The sequence below is a fragment of the Crinia signifera genome, chromosome 1 (assembly GCF_055691185.1).
Source record: "Crinia signifera chromosome 1, ASM5569118v1, whole genome shotgun sequence".
Classification (NCBI taxonomy): domain Eukaryota; kingdom Metazoa; phylum Chordata; class Amphibia; order Anura; family Myobatrachidae; genus Crinia; species Crinia signifera.
Window position 1 is genome coordinate 89,220,503 of NC_139217.1, and position 23,300 is coordinate 89,243,802.

General features: G+C 45.3%; 1 protein-coding gene across 2 annotated transcripts in view; it reads right to left on the reverse strand.

Annotated features, from left to right (window-relative positions):
- ZDHHC2 (zDHHC palmitoyltransferase 2) overlaps positions 1–22,948 on the reverse strand; it is a 71,874-nt gene extending 48,926 nt beyond the window's left edge. Inside the window, exons 1-2 of one of the 2 annotated variants that reach the window (XM_083169790.1) lie at positions 22,644–22,948; positions 4,366–4,392 (exon numbers count right to left, since the gene is read on the reverse strand). In XM_083169790.1, coding sequence (XP_083025916.1) covers positions 4,366–4,392; positions 22,644–22,770 — 154 coding nt within the window. In that variant the 5' untranslated portion in view covers positions 22,771–22,948. The remainder of the gene's footprint in view (positions 1–4,365; positions 4,393–22,643) is intronic. The other variant, XM_083169782.1, reaches the window with a different exon arrangement.
- Between the last annotated feature and the right edge of the window lie 352 nt (positions 22,949–23,300).

Below are 23,300 nucleotides of genomic sequence, written 5' to 3' on the forward strand. Positions count from 1 at the left end.
CTACCAGTTATATGCGGTATACAGCTACCAGTTATATATACTATACAGCTACTCGGATATATAAAGTATACAGCTACCAGTTATATATACTATACAGCTACTCGGATATATAAAGTATACAGCTACCAGTTATACTATACAGCTACTCGGATATATATAGTATACAGCTACCAGTTATATAAAGTATACAGCTACCAGTTATATACAGTATACAGCTACCAGTTATATATACTATACAGCTACTTGGATATATAAAGTATACAGCTACCAGTTATATGCGGTATACAGCTACCAGTTATATATACTATACAGCTACTCGGATATATAAAGTATACAGCTACCAGTTATATATACTATACAGCTACTCGGATATATAAAGTATACAGCTACCAGTTATATGCGGTATACAGCTACCAGTTACTGTACTGTATATACAATATACAGCTGCTCAAATTGGTAAAACTCCTGACTTATTGGGGAAAGATATATGTTTAATACAGACAAGAGATAGGGTTCATAGTCTACATTCCTGTTCCTAGTCATAGGAAGCCTTCATCTAATACACAAGCTGCCTTTGTATTCCTGTATTTCTATCTCTGCGCTGCCAGTTATTCCTCCTCAGCTTCTCCAGTGTACTGCGTGTCTGTCAGGCCAGGAAGCTTGTACAGTTACTGCATTTGGACAGCTTGCCATTGACTGTTCATCAAGGAATACAATGCACCGTGCGTACCCTTGGCAGCTCTCCTCTTGGCTATGATTTGTATTTAGTTGATATGGGAGACAGGTCTAAGAATTTACACATTTGTCCGATACTAATGGAGACTGCTAAATGAAGTCTGTAACAGTTCACAGAGGGATTCTAATGCCTTTAAAAAAAAACAGAGGGTGCCAAATGTCATCATCACAATAACAGTGATGACTAAATTGTCACTCATATCATATGACACAATATCACCAACATTACGGAGAGGACGTGACACGAATGACCCCACATGATCCCAAACCTGCCACACTGCAGTGCAGAAGATCTATTACTAAATTACCTCTGTATGCAGCAGTATCGCACCACAGGAGAAAGAAGCATTTTGCATCCCCCTTTAAATGACTAATTTACATAATAATTTCATCATCTTAACAAATGAAGTGTCAACAAAGCAGAAATACGTTTCACAGTCAATTGAAAAACAAGAACCTACAAGACAGCTGTTACACATGCTAGAAGTGTTATACCCAGCTCCACAAGAACCATCCTGCAGACAGTAATTGTACAGCATCTGGCCATGGAGATTACATAGTGGCAGATAATAGCATGCAGGCAGGGAAATAACTAGCGCTGCTGGTAGGGACATGGTTACACACATCTGGCAATTTGGAAAGACAAACGTGAATGTATGAAACTGCAAAACTGCAATCCCACAAAATGCAAATTCCATTTTCACAGAAGTCATGTCCACTTATGTGCAAATTCCTCAATTTCTATGTGTAAATGCATGGCTTAGTTTATCAGAATAGCAGTGATCGGAATAGTGCTAAATGTCAGCGTTCCTTAATGCAGGATGAGAGCCGGAAAACACATTACTGTATAGCCAGTAAAATGAGACTACACATTCAGGGGAAGACATATAAATAAGATAAAGGATGAGACTGTGTGTTACAAGTCTACTACTTGCTTTTAAAGCTGGGTGCACACTAGACAACACTTCACATGGATTTGCCAATAAAAAACAAGAATTACGACAAATCTTTTTGATCATTCAGTGTGTATCCACTAGAACTAGATCGTTAGCGATGCCCATTCCCGTAGTTGGCTAGCCCCATTCTCAGGGGTAGATGCCTGGTACTTTATCACCGGCCAATCAGCTCCTGACTGTTAAGGACATTTAGAGCTGATTGGCCGGTGATAAGGTACCAGGCACTTTATCACTTCTCCTCCCTTATCACTGCTTCATACATCTACCCTGATTTATTAAGCTCAGAGAAGTTATAAAGTGTCTAGTTTTTATCACCGGCCAATCAGCTCCTAACTGTGAAGTTTCAGGCTTGCTTTGAAAGATGACACGTTGGAGCTGATTGGCCGGTGATAAAAACCAGACACAGGGGGAAATTTACTAAAGGAAATTTGTAAAAAATAGGTGTATTTGTATCCAGAAAAACACTTATTTTTGACATTTACTATCCCGAAAATACGGCAATTCGTAGTCGTATTGATAGCACATCAATACGACTACGAATTGCCGTATTTTCGGGATAGTAAATGTCAAAAATAAGTGTTTTTCTGGATACAAATACACCTTTTTTTACAAATTTCCTTTAGTAAATTTCCCCCTTCATCACTTCACTGAGCTTAATAAATCTACCACCTGTACATGCAGCTCAATCTGGGGATGTCATAGCAATGCCATGCTAGCCTCTCCATTGCCACCCACGTCGGCAAGTGTGTATGCACCTGCCAATGCTTCCACACTGTGGGTGGGTCCTGTCACTAGCAATATAGCTTGGTACAAACATTATTTAATGTGTACCTGGCTTTTCTCATCCATGGAGGTGATGCATATCAACCTCTGGCCTACACTTACAAAAGAATGCTGTCTGCACCAATCAGATGTTAACGTTTCTGTGAGAGGAAATACTGTCGCTGATGACTCTTGGGAGTAAATTTACTAAAGTGCGGGTTAATAGAAATGGAGATGTTGTCCATAGCAACCAATCAGATTAGCTTCTAGAAGGTGCTAAATAAAATGACTCATTTACATAAATGACTCATTTACATAACCATTAGAGGTGTGCACATGCGCACAGTGTCTATTCATGGGAGATACTGGAGATGAACTGGGGGCATGGCTAACAGCTCACAGATCAACAGAGTGGTTTGTAATCACAGCATTCCCATAAGACCAAGCCCAATGTCCCCTGTTTCATGAATGAGTCCTGATAGGGACAGTTATAAAGTTGGGAGGTATGTGTTTGTAATAAAAAAATGTGTCCAAAAATGCTAGCATACAAAGTGACAGTTTTAAATCAATAGTGCCACCCAGGAAGTGGCTGTGCTGCCGCTCTGTGTCCCCTTCAGCGGCTGTGGGAGCAGGAGTCACGGCGCTGCCTGCGGTGGGAGCAGGAGACCTGTCACTGTCAGAGGTAAACAGTGCTGATTGTACTGAGGGGGTATGGGGGACAAAGCAAGGTACACAGTGCCACCAGTACTGGGGAGGGGGAATAGGAGGGACAAAGTGATGTCTGTCACAACCTGTTCTCCCACAATCCACCCTTGTGTAAGCTAGAGGACTGTGCAATGATACACAGTCATGCGTATGAATGATGTCATAGCCAGACAGCCATATGGAGCAGTGCAAAGGCACATAGTTGTCAGTCTTTGGGGCTTCATCCTAAATTTTTTATAGGAATCGTTTTGCACAACCAGACTGCATTTTGCAGAAGCACATTTTCTAGTCGCACTCTGAGTAGCATAATAAAAGCATCACACACAAAATTGCTACATGTGATAAAAAAATTCCTGATGTCTCATAGTCTGAACCAAACCCTTATCTGAACCAGCTCGGTGGAGTGGCCAGCAGCTTATCACATATTGGGAAATGATTGTACAGAACGTCAGACTTCTGCATTTCATTTACAAATAGGCTGTTGGCCGTGTGCTGGGGGAATTCACCGAGGGCTTCAACACTAAGAAATACTGCAACCTGACAAAGCATGGCTCCTTCACTACTGGTTCACTCTGTGTGACTCATTTATATTGCATGTGCGCAGGGTTTTATAAGCTTTCTTGTAATTGGGTAACATGTTTGACAGCTCATCAGACAGCCTGATTCTGGTTGGCTCGGTAAGCCATGAAGATCGCATCTTCCTGAGTGCCGAATACCCGACCGATGCGAGGGGATGTGTAACGAAGACACATCCCCTCGCCTGCCGCTGCTGCAGGAGAAATCATTACAGATAACCCCGGCCATCGGGGCCCACTTTTGATCACTACTGTGATCCTGAAGCGGCCCTTAAGTTTGTAACAATACATAAGCTTGTTTGAATAAAAATTATATAAAAGACTAGTTACTGTACCAGCCGTCGGCACAACGGAAAACGCAACAGCAATGAATTGCTCCATTGTGTGTCATGTGGTGGCTATTCTGATTCTGGCTGTGAGTGTCAGGGGGACTCCCAACTGTCGTCCCTCCCCCCCCCTTCCTCCTCCTCCACACGGGACACTGCTGCAAATATTATAACAATTGGGAGGTATGTAATAACAATTATCTTAAATGTCCAAAGGGAGACTGGCACATCACTAATATATCTAGTAAAAGGGAAGCTAAAGGCAGATCTGACCTAAAAGGACTAATGTAAAAAGCAAAAACTCACCTTTCTCTCCGATATTTCCCATGGACACTGTAAAGACAAAGAAATAAACACCACTTGCATCAGTCCATGGATTTTCATTTAGGATATCAAAACAGACGTATTATTACTTTACCAAAACAGGTTAGCCAAAATTTGAACCCAAGATTATGGTGACCAACTTTCCAAAGGGCCAACCTGGGACAGGGGGTCGCGGGCTTGACAAACACCCCCCCCCCCCCCCCGCCCCCCAGGAAGCAGCCCTCCGAATTTTTGGGGGATATGAAGTACTTTTAGCGTAAACTATATAGTATATAATGGGATTTCCATTCCCAATCCCAGGACTTGCCCTATACTAAGGCCCTTTGTATAGGGCTACTGGCTAGGCCTGGGATTGGGAATCCATCATATACTGACTAATGCGTCCTGATCCGATCCAGACAGTCCAGAGTCCAGACCAGTGCAAAAACTTTCAGCATAGCCCCCTTAGTCAGTATAATAGGGGTAGACTCTCACAGAGTCAGACTCACGCGGCCGCATATGCAAAGCAGCGCACACAGGCAGGGGGCACATTCAGCAGCACACCGTCGCAGAGTTGACTCACAGCCTAGCAGGAACCAGCAGCCGTCGGGTCACCGCCGCCGCCGCGCCTTCAGTATGTCACCTCAGGCCAGGGTCTTACCAGCAGGCAGCAGCAGGTCATTAACGCCGCGCTCCCAGTAATGCTGCCTGATCGCACCCACCCTGGCTGGCTGCACAGCATTACTGGAAGTGTGGGAGGGTACGCAGTCACGCGGTGGCCGAACTAACCAATGATGGGGAGCGCGTAACAGCTTCCCCTCCCACACTCCCAGTCGAATGCTGTGCAGGAGAGCTGACCGTCACAACCAACAATTTTATTTAGTTAAAACGGGACTTTCCGCGTCCCGGGCTGGGTTTGGCCGGGACGCGGGATTTAGGTGGTCAAAATCAGGACAGTCCCGGGCAAACTGGGACGGTTGGTCACCCTACCCAAGATACATACATGCAAAAGCAGCCAGTATTTATCCGGCATGCAAAAAATAGATGTATTTGCACCACTTGCATGGCAACATAGTTTGTGCAGGTGCACAGTGACTATTTGTTTTGCTTTGCTCCCCATCTGGGAATCAGCCCATAGACCACATACCACGGAAAACCCACTAGATCAGTGGTTCCCAAACTGTGTGCCGTGGCACCCTGGGGTGCCTCAGGACACTTGCAGTGTTGGTGATCCATGGCCAATTCATATTATTTATGATCAATGTAGCAAGCAAATCCAGTGCTTTTGTTAGACAGTCAGAACAAATGTAATCCACCAGAAGCAAATTCTGTCCCCAACCATATAACTGGCCATAAGGATGACATATAAACACAATTTACTTAATTTAATAATTTTTCTGAATTTCTCAATAAGAAACTTTTGGCCTAGGGGTGCCACGAAAACATTTTGATGCTCTAGGGCAGCGGTTCTCAAACTGTGGGTCTTGACCCCAAAGTGGGTCCCGGCCTACTCAGCATGGGGTCGCGACTCATGTTGCTGACCATCAGGCTGATGACTTTTGTCTGAAAAATCTGATGAATTGTCTGTTATTTTAGACTCCTCACATAATTTTGGGCCTCCACAATGCTTCCATGTTGTCTAATGGGGTCCCAAAGAAAATAGTTTGAGGACCCCTGCTCTAGGGTGCCGTGAGTCAAAAAAGTTTGGGAACCACTGCACTAGATATTATAATGCAATTTATCATACTGTATAACACTCTTAAGGTGGCCATAAACTATGGCGTCTTCTCCCCTCGGAGAAGTCACCGGTGATCCCCCTTGATCCGTCCGGGACATATAGCATGAGGTCCTTTCGCATGCAATCTCAGCCAAGCCTGCCTGGCTCAGAAGTAATCCAAGAGATTGCTTGTGCAACCGGTCCGACTCCCAGGCTCCAGTGCGATGCGCACAGAACCGCACACTGCGTCGGACCTGCTGTCATGCACATGCAATTTGGGCTCAAATTGCAGGTGAATTGTCAAGTGTATGGGGGCCATATTAGGCTGGCATCGTGGTGCGGTGACGGAGGCCCCCCGCGATACCTGTACTGTGGTGTGCAGGGTGGTCTCTGTCACCTCCCAGCCGCCTACTACTCCCCTGCAGCTGGGACAGCTCAGCGTGGCTGTCCCTGGCGCCTCCTCCTCCCCCTGCAGCCGGAAGGACCTCCAGCTGCGTTGCTAGGGGAAGGAGGGGTTTACCTTCCGGGGTCCAGGAGGACCTGCAGGAAGGTAAGCCGGAGGGAGGGGGAGTGGGGGGTCCACGTGGCGGCTGGGTTGCGGCGGAGGGCGGCGAAAAGAAGCCCACAGGCTTCTATAGGGTATTGCCCTATAGAAGCCAAACACCTGCAGGTGCTTCAAAGCTGTACACAAGTCAGTTCTCTCCCTACTGGTTGCTGAGTGGGTGTAACTGGGAGGTAATGGGGTGGTCGCATGTAGGTAAATGTTCAGATGTTCTGACGGAATTTCAGGATATGCAGAATTGAGATTATGCAGAAATCTGTCTGATCTCAGATGAATCGATTATACAGATGGTAGGATTGGTAGATGCAAAAGCATGCAAAGGACAGCTATCACACCAAGTGTATGGCGTATTGGCAAATATCTGCACATTTATAAATATATGCAATGTGGGTCTAAGTACAGGCAGCTCGCTTTCAACTCATTCTTACCATATCTGCTAATATTTTACTCAGATGGGTAGTGCCGGCGTACTGATACAGTGATCACATCATTGCAGCTCTACTCCTTGCTGGTCAATGCAGCGTTACGCATGGGAGGAGGTGGGGGCATGGCCACAATGTCATGATTCACTGCAAAACACATCATCAGGCCCCTGGACTGCGCTTAGGGTTACCACCTCATCCCTTTAATTCCGGACACATATTAATTACACAGGTTCTGTGGCTGGCTTACTTCAAGACTCCATTTCACCTGGTTTTAAACTGCCACAGAACCTGTGTAATTAATATGTGTCCGGAATTAAAGGGATGAGGTGGTAATCCTAACTGCGCTTCACTGGGGACGTGAGCAGATCCGGAAACTTGGTAGTTGAAAATCAGTAACCTTGGGAACATTTTGGGGAAAGTGGGTACCTTTGAAGAGAGATGTATAAAGCCTTCAAAAGAGTGGTGGACTGTATTGTAACGTTTCGATAATCTCTGTTCTGTTGATGTGTGAACTGTTCTTATGTTTACAATTTTCCTGTCAATAATTTTTTTTTTTTTTTAAATAGTGGCAAAGTGAACAGGTGGAGATGATGCTAACAGCGACCAATCAGCTTCTATCTATCATTTTATATAGAACATATTTGCTTTGTTGCTACGGACAACTTCTATGCTAATGAACGTACTACTTGTCCCTATCTCATACATCCTTGTCTCATTTTAGACTGTATGATTGTCTGAGAGAGAGAAAACGTTTATACACCCAATTAGGCACGCTGCTCCAAAATTGCTTAGCATCCTCTTATTCATCCTGAACAGTTAGAAGCTATAATTACCTGCAAGTCTTCTGTATGTAAATATGGTTTATACAGGAATATATGGACTATGCTGATGCTTACAGACTGGAACCCATTATGCAGATGTTGTTCCTGGCGTAGAAACAGAGAGTGGTGCCTATGTCAGCTACAGGAAATCATTTATCTCCCTGGATGCCAAATACACTCATGCATCTATTAAACTATGCCCACGAATTCTGTGAATCCAGATCTACTATCTAAAAAGTGAATAAATAACATACTGTAATCATACTTGCCTACCTGACCCTCTCCATGCGGGAGAAAATGCTCTGTTTCTGGACTTCCCTGGTAATGTATGACTGCCATCACCTGTGGGGAGCTAGGCAAAGGTGTTTCACCACAGGTGATGGCAATCATACATTACCAGGGAAGTCCAGGAACAGAGCATTTTCTCCCGCATGGAGAGGGTCAGGTAGGCAAGTATGACTGTAATCCTATACTCCTATGGAAGCAGCCGCTGATTGGCTGCCTGATCTCCTAGTGACAGCATACACATCAAGCCAACCATTCACATAGAGGAGCTGCATTTGTTTTTTTACAGGAGGACTACAGGTACCAGTGGGCCCTTCAATGCCCCAAGTACCAGCATCTGGGGGATGCTTACTGGGACCTGTAGTTCTCCTGTAAAAAAAACTGTTATGTCACGGCCCAAGTATATTTACCTTCCAAGTGTCTGACAAGACTGTTCCTGCATTCCAAAGCATGCTTCCATTAGCGCTGTGTGCGCTCAGCCCGCGGCGCAGGGATCCAGCACTCTCCCAGTGCGCCTGTGTCCACAGCAATCCAGCAGTCTCCCAGCACTGCAGTTACTGCACCAGAACACCAGTTCATGCCTGTCTGTCAGCCCTGGTCTCCCCCAGCTTTCACACCACCACCATTACCATAGACATGCTCCATGTGCTGTACAAACAGCATTTCCTGCCTTTCCTGAACATGGGAGCAGCCAATAAAACACCCAAATCTAACTCTCTCTGCACATGTTACATCAGCCCCACCTGCAGTGCACATGGTTTTGTCCATTAGAGAGTGATTGTGCCTTTCCGAGTGAACTAGAATAACCCCCATTATCCTGAGTAAAGATTCACTTCAACAAAAGTCCACCAACATCCATGGGATTATGGAATCAGTGGAATGCACTCCCTTGCTTCATTAGACTCTCCCCGACTTTGCGAAGCTTCAACGGGCACTGTTAACTCATCTATTCATCAAAGTGTACCCTTCTGCTGCATAACTTAGTTCTGAGGGTGGTCCTCCGAGCCCCGCTACACCCCTTGACAATCTCTGCCTGCTTACATCCTGCCATCAAGCCACCGCCCACTCGCTTGCACCTCATGTAATCTGTCTGTCTCCCCTTCCTACTGGATTGTAAACTCTTCAGAGCAGGGCCCTCTTCCCTCCTGTTGTCAAAGCCCTCTTCTCTTCACATTTCACGCACAGCTCTCCTATACTCATACACTCAGCAACCATCTTTGTCCACACACTCATCTCCATCTTTGGCCACCAGACCCTAGTAGCACTGCACATTGGTCAAGTCCTCACTACTTACATTTAAGCTGTAATGTGCATTGAATTGTGGCATTCATTTACTTGTACTCTATTTTGTCATTCATTTACTGTAATGTTAAGTTTGTCTCCTTGCACTGTTCCTTCGTTGGGCTCTGTGAAACACTTGTGGCACCTTATAAATAAAATAATAATAATAATAATGGGTGTGATTCTGTTTGACTCGGTAAACTGCGAAACTCGCAGCTTACCGAGTCCTGGGTGTTCCCATGGGCATCACCTGTCCCACCCACCACACGCCCCCCGGGCTGTACCGCTCCTTGCCAACAGCTCTGCGACTATGCAAGTTGCCGAGCCTGTTCACCCAGGGACCCTGCACTTGCGCATAAGCCATTATGCGCATGCGCAGTAGAAAAACATCGGCCCCCGGGGACCCTACGAACCATAATCAGGACCTATGTTTGGGCAAGGACTTCACACCACATTGCCAATTCATCGTTTGCCACCATCTGTAATTTGCTGTGGCCGATGTACATTATATGATCGGAATAAATAAAAGTGGCAGCATTACATAATGAAGTCTAAAAATGGTAAACAATAATAAAAGTAATGTAGTTTCAGCAGTGTTTAACTAAGCCTAAGACACTCTCACAGCACCAGATGTCTTATAAAGCCATGAATCATACAACAGCTGTGAGTGTAAGCGGCACTTTCAGGATAAATGCTGGATTAGTCACATCGCCAAGGTTAAATGTATAATTACGTGAAAGCATTTATCTTCAAAAAGCATCTTCTGATTCCATATTACAATCCCAAATGGAAGAACTCAGATTACATATCATACATAGCAATCAGAGCACTGACATTTCTCCATATATTAAGCTTAATATTTCTGCTTGCTTTTTTGATTTAAGTAAAACAACTAATACGGGTGCAATATAGAAAACAATTATAAAAATACCTGCATAAGTATTTTTGACAGTATATTTCCACAATGGAAGCCAGTTACAATGGAAATGAATCCAGTAACTCACAAGAAACCAGTGACATCACTGACGCATCATTTTATAGAGAATACTCAATTATACTGATCCTAAAAGAATCTACAAGACAGGCGCTACTCTTTCAGTTGTCTCTTTTAATCAAACTCTGACCCCATAAGCCATCACAGCTGTGAAGATAGTGCTGAAGTATCGCAATTTGATTGGACAACTGTGCACAATGGAAATACTTTGTACAGTGGTGATCCACATGACCAGCCTGTTTGTGGGATAATCAGCCAATCAGAGATCAGGGGTTTCTTTCTTACTTGACTTTGCTGTGAAAATTCCAGATCTAGGGGCAGATACCTGTATATTCATTCTTAGGGCCGCATTTATCAAACAATATTTGCGGCTAAATCCTTTCGGGGGTTAGTCGCAAATATTAAGTATCACCCCAATGTATCATAGGGGAAACGCAGCAGGAATCTCCAATCCCTGCTACGATCCCCCCTTCACCGGCGCCGGACGCATCCCCCATCAGTTTCTATGGGGGATGTGAAGCTACCCAATATATGAATTAAGCAGCCCATCTTCGCACCCCTGGGCTATCACCATTCTGGCGATAGCCCATTGTAGCCTACGGCTAGGGGATCACACTGTCGGCGCAGGGGGGGGGGGGGGGCAGCTCTAACCCCGAATGCACAGATCCCCCGGCTTCTGGCTCCGGACTTCCCAGGGACAGGCTCTTTTCAGAGCCCTGTCCCTGCACTGTCAGGGGTGATACATACTGCCGATGGGATCGCATTTTACAATGCGATTTTGGGCGGTAATATTCTGCCCAGATCGCATTGTAAATGCGATCCTACATAAATGGGCCCCTCAAAGAGATTAACGGAAAGGTGATAAAGAGTGAAAAACAGCCGCCTATAACATGACAGTTAGGAGATGATTGGCTGGATGTTTATCACTCTTTGGACCAGATGTATCAAACTTCAAAAAGTGATAGAGTGGAGAGTGATAAACAACCAGCCAATCAGCTCCTACCTGTCATTTTTCAAACCCAGTCTGACACGGCAGGTAGGAGCTGATTGGCTGGCTGTTTATCACTCTCCAGTTTAGCATTTTTTAAAAGCTTGATACATCTGGCCCTTTATCACCCGAAATAAATTATTTTTGAAGCTTAATACATCTGCCCCCAGTTTGTTAACTGAGCAAAGCAATCAAACAACCTAAACTGGTACATGAATAGAGCAATATCCTGTGTAACTGTAAAGCCACAATTCTCCTCCTACTAGTCCACAGATGATGCTATCTATCACTATAAGCCTCGGTATAGCCAAAGCACATACGGAACTCTTACAGCCGTTTACTGTATGATGCATACACAGAATGAGAACTGCTACTGAATATGCAGAAAGGTTGCCCAACTTCTTTAGCATGTTATATGCCTCCGATTCCACATGAATCTATTCATCATTGCATTTCTCAGCCACTGTTCTATTTATAAACTCTGGAATACGCATCATTGCTCCCAATTCATGTTTTCCATATCCAATGCCCACTGAATCTTCTCCCAAATGGTGACATCATAACATTGTTACTAATTGCTTGTTGTCTTCTTTCCTTCCTGTCCCTCTGGCTTTTTACAATTTTCAGCCATACATTTGCTGACTTCAGGCACAGGACATATCAATGGCTTCCAAGCAGAACATTCTCAGTCAATGTAACCTCCACAGTTCCCGGCATTAAACTCGGAACTTATTTATTGTTCAACTATGTGGAACATTAATACTATAACTGGGGAATGGTGCAGTGACCCGCTAGAACAGCGGAGGTCTATAGAGGGCACCTTGATCAAGCAGATATCAAAGTAGACAAGGCCTTTAGACTTGGCACAGATGCATGTGGTGTAATGTCACCCAGGGGAGGGACGGAAGGCATCAGCTGAGTATAGAGAAAGAATGTTCTGCTTTATATATTGAAATCTGATATAACAGTGGAGTGAAACAATAGGCTTTATTATATTATTGAATAAAGTTAAGTTAGGCACAGTCTTACCAGAAATAGATCATTAAAACTTCATAGTGTACACTGTGGGCCTGATTCATGAACTGGCGCTGATGCGGCACACGCTACAAAGTACAGATGCTTGGTACTTTGCACAGACCTGTACCACACATGTGCGGTATGGGTCTACAACATCCTTCTCACAACGTCATCAGAGTATCAGTGACTGACAGTCTAATGCTGTTTGGGGGCGGGCAAATGACAGCGAAGATGTCCTGGCTTACTGGGTCACACAGCCAGCTGATGTTGGTGTTGCAGATGGTACAATGTTGTCTCTCAGCTGGGATAAGTAATGTATGCAGACACGTTTGGCTGCATTACCATATTAGTGCTGCTTCCATGTAAGCAGCCGTGATAGACTTTCCACCTACATATGAATCAGGCTCTGTGCACTGTAATGCTTGAGTAAGGGAAAAGGGCCCGATTCAGCCCTGTTCCCTAGGCTGTGTATGTTCGCAGCCTAGCAAACAGATAAACGACAACCTGCCGAACTAGCATGCAAGGGGATGTGTATGCAAACACATCTCCTTCGCTAGAAGCGCACAAAGGAACAATCATTTGATGGTCGATCATCATTGAATGATTTTTCCTCCATTCGTAATAAAAATGAAGCCATGACTTACTTTTCATTTTAACACTGTCCTCCAAATTCGGGGTAGGGGCTGACATCATGTGATGTTAGTCATCGACAAGCCTGCAGGGGTACACCCATGGGGCACGGCCAATCAGGAGCTGCTAGGCCTCTAGCCAGCCAATAGCGCCCTTCGGGAGGAGGAGCCTCACAATGTCAACAAAGACAGCGTGTGACCTTCCTCAGTCCGGCTTGGATCGGGGTTCGGTTTATTTTTTTGCCAAGACCCAGGGATGCTACATGGACAGAAGAGGACCAGATCTACGCCGGAGGAGCCTTGTAAGTATAATTTCCTTCCACAGGTACCCCTATGGCAGTGGTTCCCAAACTGTGTGCCGTGGCTCCCTGGGGTGCCTTGGGACACTTGCAGGGGTGCCCCAGGTTGGTGGTCCTGGACCAATTCAATTTATTTATGGTTAATTATTTATGGGCAAAACCAGTGCTGGAGGCTGCCAATCATAAAATGTGTACAAATTGAAGCAAATCCTGCCCATTAGCACATAACTGACCCTAAGAATCGCATATAAACCCAATCTAATTCATTGTTTTTGGGCCTAGGGGTGCCGCAAAAAAATTCTGATACGCTAGGGTGCCGTGATTCAAAAAAGTTTGGAAACCCCTGCCCTATGGATTTCTTCAGGACGGATGGACGGCGACCTATGGGCTCAAGATAGGTAAGTATCTAATAAGGTTTTATTTTTCTGGTGTGTCAGTGTGTTTATTTGACTATTTGTATTGTTGTGGAACTACAAGTTCCAGCGTGCCCTTTATGCCCCGCATGCATAAAGAACTTGTGGTTCTTTAAGTCCCTGCTTGCGGGGGAGGCTTGCTGGGACTCATAGTTCCACAGCAATATACAGTAGTTTTATTATATTTTTTATCAGCCTGATGCCCACCGCACGGGGCATCGGGGACAGCCCCAGGCTTCAGCCTGGGTAGGTAAAATCTGGAGGGCGGACCCTTCGTTGGGGGGTCCCCACTCCCCCAGGACCCCTGTCCAGGCTAACCGGTCAGGGGGTTAATGCTTTGGCCGGGGGGACTTGTATAAAAAGTCTCCCCCCGGCCTGGTGCTGGTTCTTAAAATACGGGGAAACCCATGTCATTTTGTCCCCCGTATTTTGGGAACCAGGATCGCTCCTTGGGCCTGGTACTGGTTTTAAAAAATAAGGGGAACCCTATTCGGATTTTTAACTGATTTTTTTAAAACCAGGACCGGCTCTGTGAGCCTGAGGCTGGTTACGGTCGTGGGCGGGGGACCCCACGCCGTTTTTTTTTATTATTTATTTTTCTGGGGATTTTTTTACACTGAAGCCTGCACAGATCTGACTTATCCGTGCAGGCTTCTGCCAAATACGCCAGGAAAATGATGTGTATTTTCCTGGCGTATTTGGCAGGCAATTAGTGGTCATTTGCTGCTAATTAGCTGTCGTATTTTCAATAAGGCCGCTTAGTAAATTAGGAATCACCATTCTTTTGAATGGTGATTCCTATTCTGTCGATGGCATATACATTTGTATTTGTAAATCCAAATACGAATGTGCCATGAATAGGAATACGAATTTACGTATTTCCGGGATAGTAAATGCCGAAAATACGAATTCGTAAAAAATAGGTGTATTTTTGTATACGAATACACCTATTTTTTTTACGATTTTACCTTAGTAAATTTCCCCCAATGTATCATATGCGTTCCTGCTGCCTGGAAACTGCCGGTTGAGTTAGCGGGTATTGCATGCGAGGTACCACATGCGATACTTCGCCCTAGTGGATGGGGGCCTTAAAGTTTCTATAGTGACAATTTATTTTTCCACAGTCACTCCTCAGGTCAGTCACTGCACAGGCCATGGACTTTTTAAATTTAATTTTTCTGCCTTTGGTATCTAATTAGCTGAGGTAATTTACAGCAGCTAATTGACTCTCCCAGGGCTATTCTATTAGCACCGATAAGTATGCATATTTTCCGAGATCACAGGTGTGTTTTGTGAACCCGACTGCTGAGCTGAGGTTTGAGGCTCTCTGTTTGTGATAGGAAGTTAGCTGGGCGGATATAAGTCTTTTGCATAAGCGAGGCAGTTGAGGAGTCTTGGTAGTTCAGGAACTTGGGTAATAGAATAGGAAGACAAGCTAGTACCGGAAGGATTCACCAGGAGTACTGGACCAGACTTGAATGAAGATAAGAAGACAAGATGGTACCGGAAGGATTCACCAGGAGTACTGGACCGGACTTGAATGAAGATAAGAAGACAAGATGGTACCGGAAGGATTCACCAGGAGTACTGGACCGGACTTGAATGAAGATAAGAAGTCAAGCTGGTACCAGAAGGATTCTCCAGGAGTACTGGACCGGACTTGAATTAAGATAAGAAGACAAGCTGGTACCAGAAGGATTCACCAGGAGTACTGGACCAGACTTGAATGAAGATAAGAAGACAAGCTGGTACCAGAAGGATTCACCAGGAGTACTGGACCGGACTTGAATGAAGATAAACAGACAAGCTGGTACCAGAAGGATTCACCAGGAGTACTGGACCGGACTTGAATGAAGATAAGAAGACAAGCTGGTACCAGAAGGATTCACCAGAAGTAATGGACCGGACTTGAATGAAGATAAGAAGACAAGCTGGTACCAGAAGGATTCACCAGGAGTACTGGACCGGACTTGAATGAAGATAAGAAGACAAGTTGGTACCAGAAGGATTCACCAGAAGTAATGGACCGGACTTGAATGAAGATAAGAAGACAAGCTGGTACCAGAAGGATTCACCAGAAGTACTGGACCAGACTTGAATGACGATAATAAGATGAGTTGGTACTGGAACAGATACAGGAGGTAGCAGTAGAATAGCACGCTGCAATGGTACTGGTATTGGTACTGTTTCTGGAACAGGTACTTGAGGTAACAGCAGAGTAGCATGCTGGAATAATACTGGTACTGGAGCAGGTACTGGATGTAACAGCAGAGTGGAACGCTGGAATAATACTGGTACTGGTTCTGGAACACGTACTGGAGGTACCAGCAGAATAACACGCTGGAATAATACTGGTACTGGTTCTAGAACAGGTACTGGAGGTAACAGTAGAGTAGCACGATGGAATAATACTGGTACTCGTTCTAGAACAGGTACTGGAGGTAACAGTAGAGTAGCACGATGGAATAATACTGGTACTGGTTCTAGAAGAGGTACTGGAGGTAACAGTAGAGTAGCACGATGGAATAATACTGGTACTGGTTTTAGAAGAGGTACTGGAGGTAACAGCAGAATAGCACGCTGGAGTACAAGGAGCACAGGACACTGCACTTCCCTAGGGAATAACAAGCGAAGCACTGGCGTCCATCTGTGGCCGGAGGCCGGGCTTTAACCCCCCTGCCCTGCTCTGATTGGCTCGTGGTTTAGAAGCCACGTTTCCATTGGTGGTCAACAGGAAAATGGTGGCGCCTGGGCCGTGACAACAGGTAATTTTTTTTTCTATGAGAAAAATGACCAAAGCTAATAGGATACCGAACAAAACACTGTCTCATCAAGCTGCTGCAATTAATATTCCTCTTCTTTACCTATCAGATGTTCCCCAGATCTATTAAGCGTGATTGGCAACAGGGTGTATCTCAAGTGAATGGCAGTAATTTACCGCTCTGCAACATGTGAATGGAAGTGGGGTTTATCTATGCCATATGTCATATGCAATGTAGGTTATCTCAATATAACATGTGACTAGGTCGAACACTATTGGTCAACATGCATTAGGTCGACATACGTTTTTCGCAATTGATTCCTTTACTTATATATTTTACCATCCACTTGGGCTATGTTTGGGAATGGTAACGTTTTTTTTTATATGGGGGCCAATAGGTTTGGGTTTTTCCCTGTGGGGGCCAGTGTGTTTTGCCCTGTGGGGATCTCATGGTGTGCCTTGGCAATTTCAAAATCTTATTTAGTGTGCCGCAATGGTAAAAAGGTTGAAAATCACTCGTCTAGTCTATAATCCACACCGTTTATCACTATACAATATGTGAAGGGTATGGGTCACAGGGTTGACACACATTAGGTCGACCACTAAAGGTCAACAGAGTTTTGGTCGACACATGAAATAAGTCCACAGGGTCGGAAGGGTTGGAAGGTTGACACAAGCATTAGGTAGACACTGGGAAGGTCAACAGTCAAAAGGTTGACGTAAGTTTTCATTGAAGTTTATCTTTATACACTATGAGCCTGATACTGGTGGACTCGGTAAGCTGTAAAGATGCCAACTTACCGAGTCCCAGAGTGCCTGCGGCCCCACTGAACAGACAGATAAGAATCAGGCCCTATATGACTGCACAGTGGTTTATCTCTACATTATGCCCCTTATTCTGGTTGAATCGGTCGGATGCATATTTTCAGACAAGAACCGAGTGTTCTTAGTCCCTCCTTCCGTACGGATCCCTCACATCGTCCGAATGCAGTAAGACGCCGACCGAACGGACCACGAGTGGATGTTTCATGTATACACCTCCTCCATCTGTGGGAACCTCCCTCATTCTCCGATGGTCGCCGACCATCGAATGCTGGACCGAGTGGTCAGGCAGCACCGAGTGCTCCAGACCACTCGGGCATTTCTCTGTGCAAACGCAGGGATATGGGCAGGCAGCTGGCATCCGGCTATGTCATATGTCCGCCCCCAACACGTGCGTCACGGCTGCATTACCATGCGTACGCCCAGCGTTTTCATGGGAACGCCCATGAAACGCGGGGCGTACGCATATGGTAAAGAGCCCAAACAGCCTTTCACGCCTCTCTCCACCCCCTGTTCGGATTGTTCCAACCGATTGTGTTCTGTACAGAATTCACGCCGCATTTGGACGTGCGCGGCGTTCACGCATGCGCAGGTACGCCTCTGCACATGCGCAAACACCAACCATAAGCCGTCCGTCCGCATTCGGAGCCATCCGACTAAACCAGAATAAGGCCCTATGTGACTGCACTGGGGTTTATGTCTATGCAATATGTGACTGTCTATCAAATCCTGCAATGGGGATGGCGGCGCATCCAGTAACATTCCCGGTAATAGCTTTTCAATCCAAAGTAAATCATATTACTGTATATTTACATGATTTATAATATGTAATCCCTATTGCATACGGTCAATCTGAAGAGTTTTACCTTGTAACCCAGAAACCCTTGTAACCTCTCCGAGCCGGTATCATGAGACACAAGCATTCCGTGCCATCGCAGAGATACATTGCCAGGCTATACATCTCACCACCATGTAACTAGTGGCACAGCCATAAAATAAGGAAGCCCTTAAACAAATATGTGGGGCGAAATGTAATAGGGTGTGATTTTTGGACATGTGCGATTTTGGGTCAAAAACGGCCGAAATCGCAAATTTTTAGTCCATTAATGCCCCGCATGCTGGGACTTGTGGTTCTCCAAGTCCCAGCATGCGGGGGAGGTCTGCTGGCACTTGTAGTTCTCCGGTATAAAGCAATGTAATGATATGTATGATCGATTTAAACCTCTCAGGCCGGCGTCCACTGGCCACGGACGCCGGTGACAGCCCCGGGCTTCAGCCCTGGACGGGTGAAGCCTGGGGGGGGGGACCCCTTTATTGGGGGGGTCCCCACTCCTCCAGGTACCCCGTCCAAGGCTGACCAGCCACGGTGCTCATGTTTTGGCCGGGGGACCTTGTATAAAAAGTGTCCCCCGGCTGTGGCATGACACCGTGGGCTGTTGGAGCCCGGTGCTGGTTTCAAAATACGGGGGACCCCCAGATTTTTTGTCCCCCGTATTTTTGGAACCAGGACCGGTCCAAGAGTCCGGGGCTGGTTTCAGAAATACGGGGGACCCCTATGCTTTTTGTCCCCCCGTATTTTTGGAACCAGGTCCGGCTCAATGAGCCCGGGGCTGGTTATGCTTAGGAGGGGGGACCCCACGCCGTTTTTTTTTAAACTTTTTTTTTTTTTGTACAAAATCGCATTTATGAAAATGCGCACATTTTCATGACTGAAAATGCGCACATTTTCATGACTAAAAATCGCGGCAAATCGCATTTTTTGCCGCTAATTTGCTTCTCATTACATATGCGAATTCGCGGCAAAAAACGCGATTTTTAAAGGTGCGATTTCTGTCGAGTTTGGAACTCGTCCAAAAATCACACCCTATTACATTTCGCCCGTAATGTCTGTCACAGAGTGTTCTGCCATGTAGAAATAACTTGTGAGATCTCATTTCCTTTCATGCTTCCTCATACATTTCATATGAGGCCATATTTACAAATAATCCTATGGCAACCTGTTTTCAGTCAGACATATTTAAAACCCAATACCGGTAAATGCATAACTCCTATCACCACTAACTGGTATTTTTTAACAATGTACACGCAGAAGCTATATCACCTAAGTGCAAAACCTTTTACATTGCCATGCAAAACATTTATAAAAAGTACACAGTGGTAATAACAGATGCCTACCACAGTATGTAATACTCCTAGTATATCAGGGTGCTAAACACTTAACTGTGGCAGGAGAGCTAGACAATAAAATATATACAAATATTTAGACAGACAAACATGCTAGTTGATGCCCTGCCACAGGAACATCACTCTCTCTCTCTCTCATATCACTGTCTAGCACTAAGCATGGGTGTGGATCGTATTGTGGACAGCAGTTAGGTCGACAGTCATTAGGTCGACACCGTTGGGTCGACAGGTGTCAAGGTCGACAAGGGACAATGTCGACATGGTTTTTTTAATTGTTTTTTTTTACCCGAATGTCGACCACAGCCCGCACTACGCTCGCGATGCTTCGGGCATTTTATTCTCCCACAATGCCCTAGTGGATGGTAGGGCATGACATACCGCCTTGAGCCTGGCACATGTCGGCTCAAAAAACAGGGGAAAAAAACCATGTCGACCTTCCGACCTCACCCATGTTGACCTAACGTTGTGTCGACCTAAACCCATGTCAACCTTGTTCCATGTCGACCTTGACACCTTTGGACCTTCACCCATGTCGACCTAGACACCTGTCGACCTTGCCACCTGTCGACCCAACAGTGTAATCATTGCATACAAAGGGGGTTATTCTGATTTACTCGGAAAGGCACAATTACTCTCTAATGGACAAAACCATATGCACTGCAGGTGGGGCTGATGTAACATGTGCAGAGAGATTTTAACTTTACATTTTTTTGAGCCGACAGGCGGTATTTCATTCCCTACCATCCACTAGGGCATGGTGGGAGAATAAAATAGTGTGCCTGAAGCATGGTGAGCGCAGCGAGCCATGCGAGGGGATGCGGTGCTACGTTTCAGTGTCCATGTCGACTGTATAGAAATTTGAGACAAAAAAATGTGAAAAACCGCATGTTGACCTTTTGACTGTCGACCTTCCCCATGTCGACCTAATGCTTGTGTCGACCTAATGACCACGTTGACCTTACCCATGTCGACCTACAGTCAAGTCGACCTTAATGCATGTAGACCTAATGCTGTCGACCATCCTGCTGTCTACCCAATGATCCATACACGGATAATAAAGAGTTATTCCTCTAATTTATTTTTTATTCTTCTATCTCCTTAAGAATCTATTACACAACACAATCGCAACTTGCGTACCACCTATACCCCTTTCACATTGCAAACCAGGGACCGAGGGTGACCTGGCTTCAACCCTTCTCATAACCCGGGTCGAATTGCCAGGTTGCTCAACCTGGGTTATAAGATTTGGTACTTTCACACCACACATTGACCTGGTTCAACCCAGATTATTTTGGTCATGTAAAAAGGGTATTAATGGCTAATATTGGATATTCAGGAGACTGTGCATGAGTGTTATACCGATGGACATGTGGGAGGGGTCAGAGTCCATACCAACTGTCATTAACTTCAGTTCCAACATGACATTATTTTAATCAGCACATTTATTTGTGTTAATGTACAAATAAAGATGTCTCTGAACTAAGAGATTCATGTACTAAAGCCTTAGAGTGTGATAAAGTGGCCAGAGATAAAGTACCAGCCAACCAGCTCCTATTTGCCATGTTTGTAGGCTGTGTTTGAAAAATGTTAGGAGTTGATTGTCTGGTATCTTATTTCCATACACTACTCTCTCCAAGGTTTATTACATAGACCCGAGAGGGGGAGAGAGATAAAGAGAGCGAGAGATAGATAGATAGAGAGAGAGCGAGAGAGAGAGCGAGAGAGAGAGAGAGAGAGAAAGAGTGTCTCTATTAAGCAACATATGACTCAATAGTGAATACCTGGGCTCTGTCAGTTCTGTATTATTTATTTATTAACAGTTTCTTATATAGCGCATACATATTACGCAGCGCTTTAAACATTCACATCAGTCCCTGCCCCAGTGGAGCTTACAATCTAAGCTTGGTATGGTTCCTGTACCACATGTACAGGAACATACATTCTCTCTTGGATTAATTTTGTTAGGAGCCAAATAACCTACCAGTATATTTTTAGATTGTGGGAGGAAACCGGAGTACCCGGAGTAAACCCACGCAAGTACAGGGAGAATATACAAACTCCGCACAGTTAAGGCCATGGTAGGAATCGAACCCATGACCTCAGTGCTATGAGTTGTAGAAAAGAATATACAGAACACTCTCAAGATCAAACAAGTATGATTTAAGGTCTCACGTAGCATTGTCAGGTCAACAGCACACATGGCAAATATCATAGACACAATATTGCTGTTTTGGACTATTATGAACAACACCTTTAAATAACAGGTGTACAATAAGCAATATTCATGTGCTTTAATGGTATAACGACACAGCATGTAAGTATGTATGTATGTATGTACTGTAGGTATTGTACATGGTACATGGTATACTCAGTTTGACATTTCAGTGGTTGCTCCTTGTTCATGACAGGTACAGCACCAACACTTAACTTGCACCCTTAAGTACATTATTAGCATTAGACATGTCAGTTTTGCTGTTTTTGAAACATTTGCTGTATATATGACATATAGGGCCAAATGTAATAGGGTGAGAGTTTCAGAAAGTGAGAGATTTTGGGAGAGTTTTCCCATGTTTTTTTAAAGCAGCAATCAATTACATGGCAAAATCAACCTGGTTTTGCAGTGTAATTGATTGCTGCTTTAAAAAAAAGGGAAAACTCTCCCAAAATCTCTCACTTTCTGAAACTCTCACCCTATTACATTTGGCCCCATGCTGTATAGCTGGTATGGTGATAATGAGTATGATGAGTACATGGTGAGTATATGATGAGTATATAATCAGTATATGCTGAGTATATGGTGTGTATATGGTGAGTATATGATCAGTACATGGTGAGTATATGGTGAGTATATGGCGTGCTTATTTAGCCAGTTATTGAACATCCTGCTTGCCTGCCCATTACACCTAGGCAGAACAACCTACATCTACATACATGATAGCACTTTCCTATAGGCTACCTGTGCTGTGCATGCCTGGCACTGACTGGCAAAGGTCATATGTGTGTAACCCTACAGCCAAAAGTGGCTCTCCCCTTGTGCCATGCGTGGTGCCCTCTGTGCATGGCATGTGTGTGCAGGGGCTCACCTATACACAGCTGGATGACATAGGCGTAGTAGGACCAGCAGATGATGATGGAAATGAAGAGCACCGGTATCCAGTACAGGCACCTCCTGCACCTCCGCTTCACACTGCTGTGGCCTGACGGCGCCATGATCCGGCCGGGGGCCTCTTCATGGGCAGGGGAAGGGCAAGATCTGCCACCTGCTGTCTCCTTGGTCAGTTTTGTCAGGTGCCAGTGCTGGGCAATGCAGGGGCAGCGGCGCAGACTAGAGCTGTGTGTGTGTTTGTGATGTCTGTGTCCGAGCTCCTCCCCCCTCTCCGTCCTCCCTGCTTCCCTCACCAAAACACCAGGCTGCAGCAGCCCCTCATCGCTTGTACTCATCACATGCTGCAGCTTATGCCAGTCAGTGCCCACTGCCCAGTCCTCCCTACTCTCCTCACCCAAACACCAGGCTGCCGATTATGCCAGTCAGTGCCCGCTGCCTAGTCCTCCCTGCTCCCTTCACCCAAACACCAGGTTGCAGCAGCCCCTCATCGTATTTATTCATTACATGCTGCAGCTTATGCCAGTCAGTGCCCACTGTCCAGTCCTCCCTGCTTCCCTCACCCAAACACCAGGCTGTAGCAGCCCCTCATCGTATGCACTTGTCACAAGCTGCCAGCCAGGCACTGCTGCAGCTT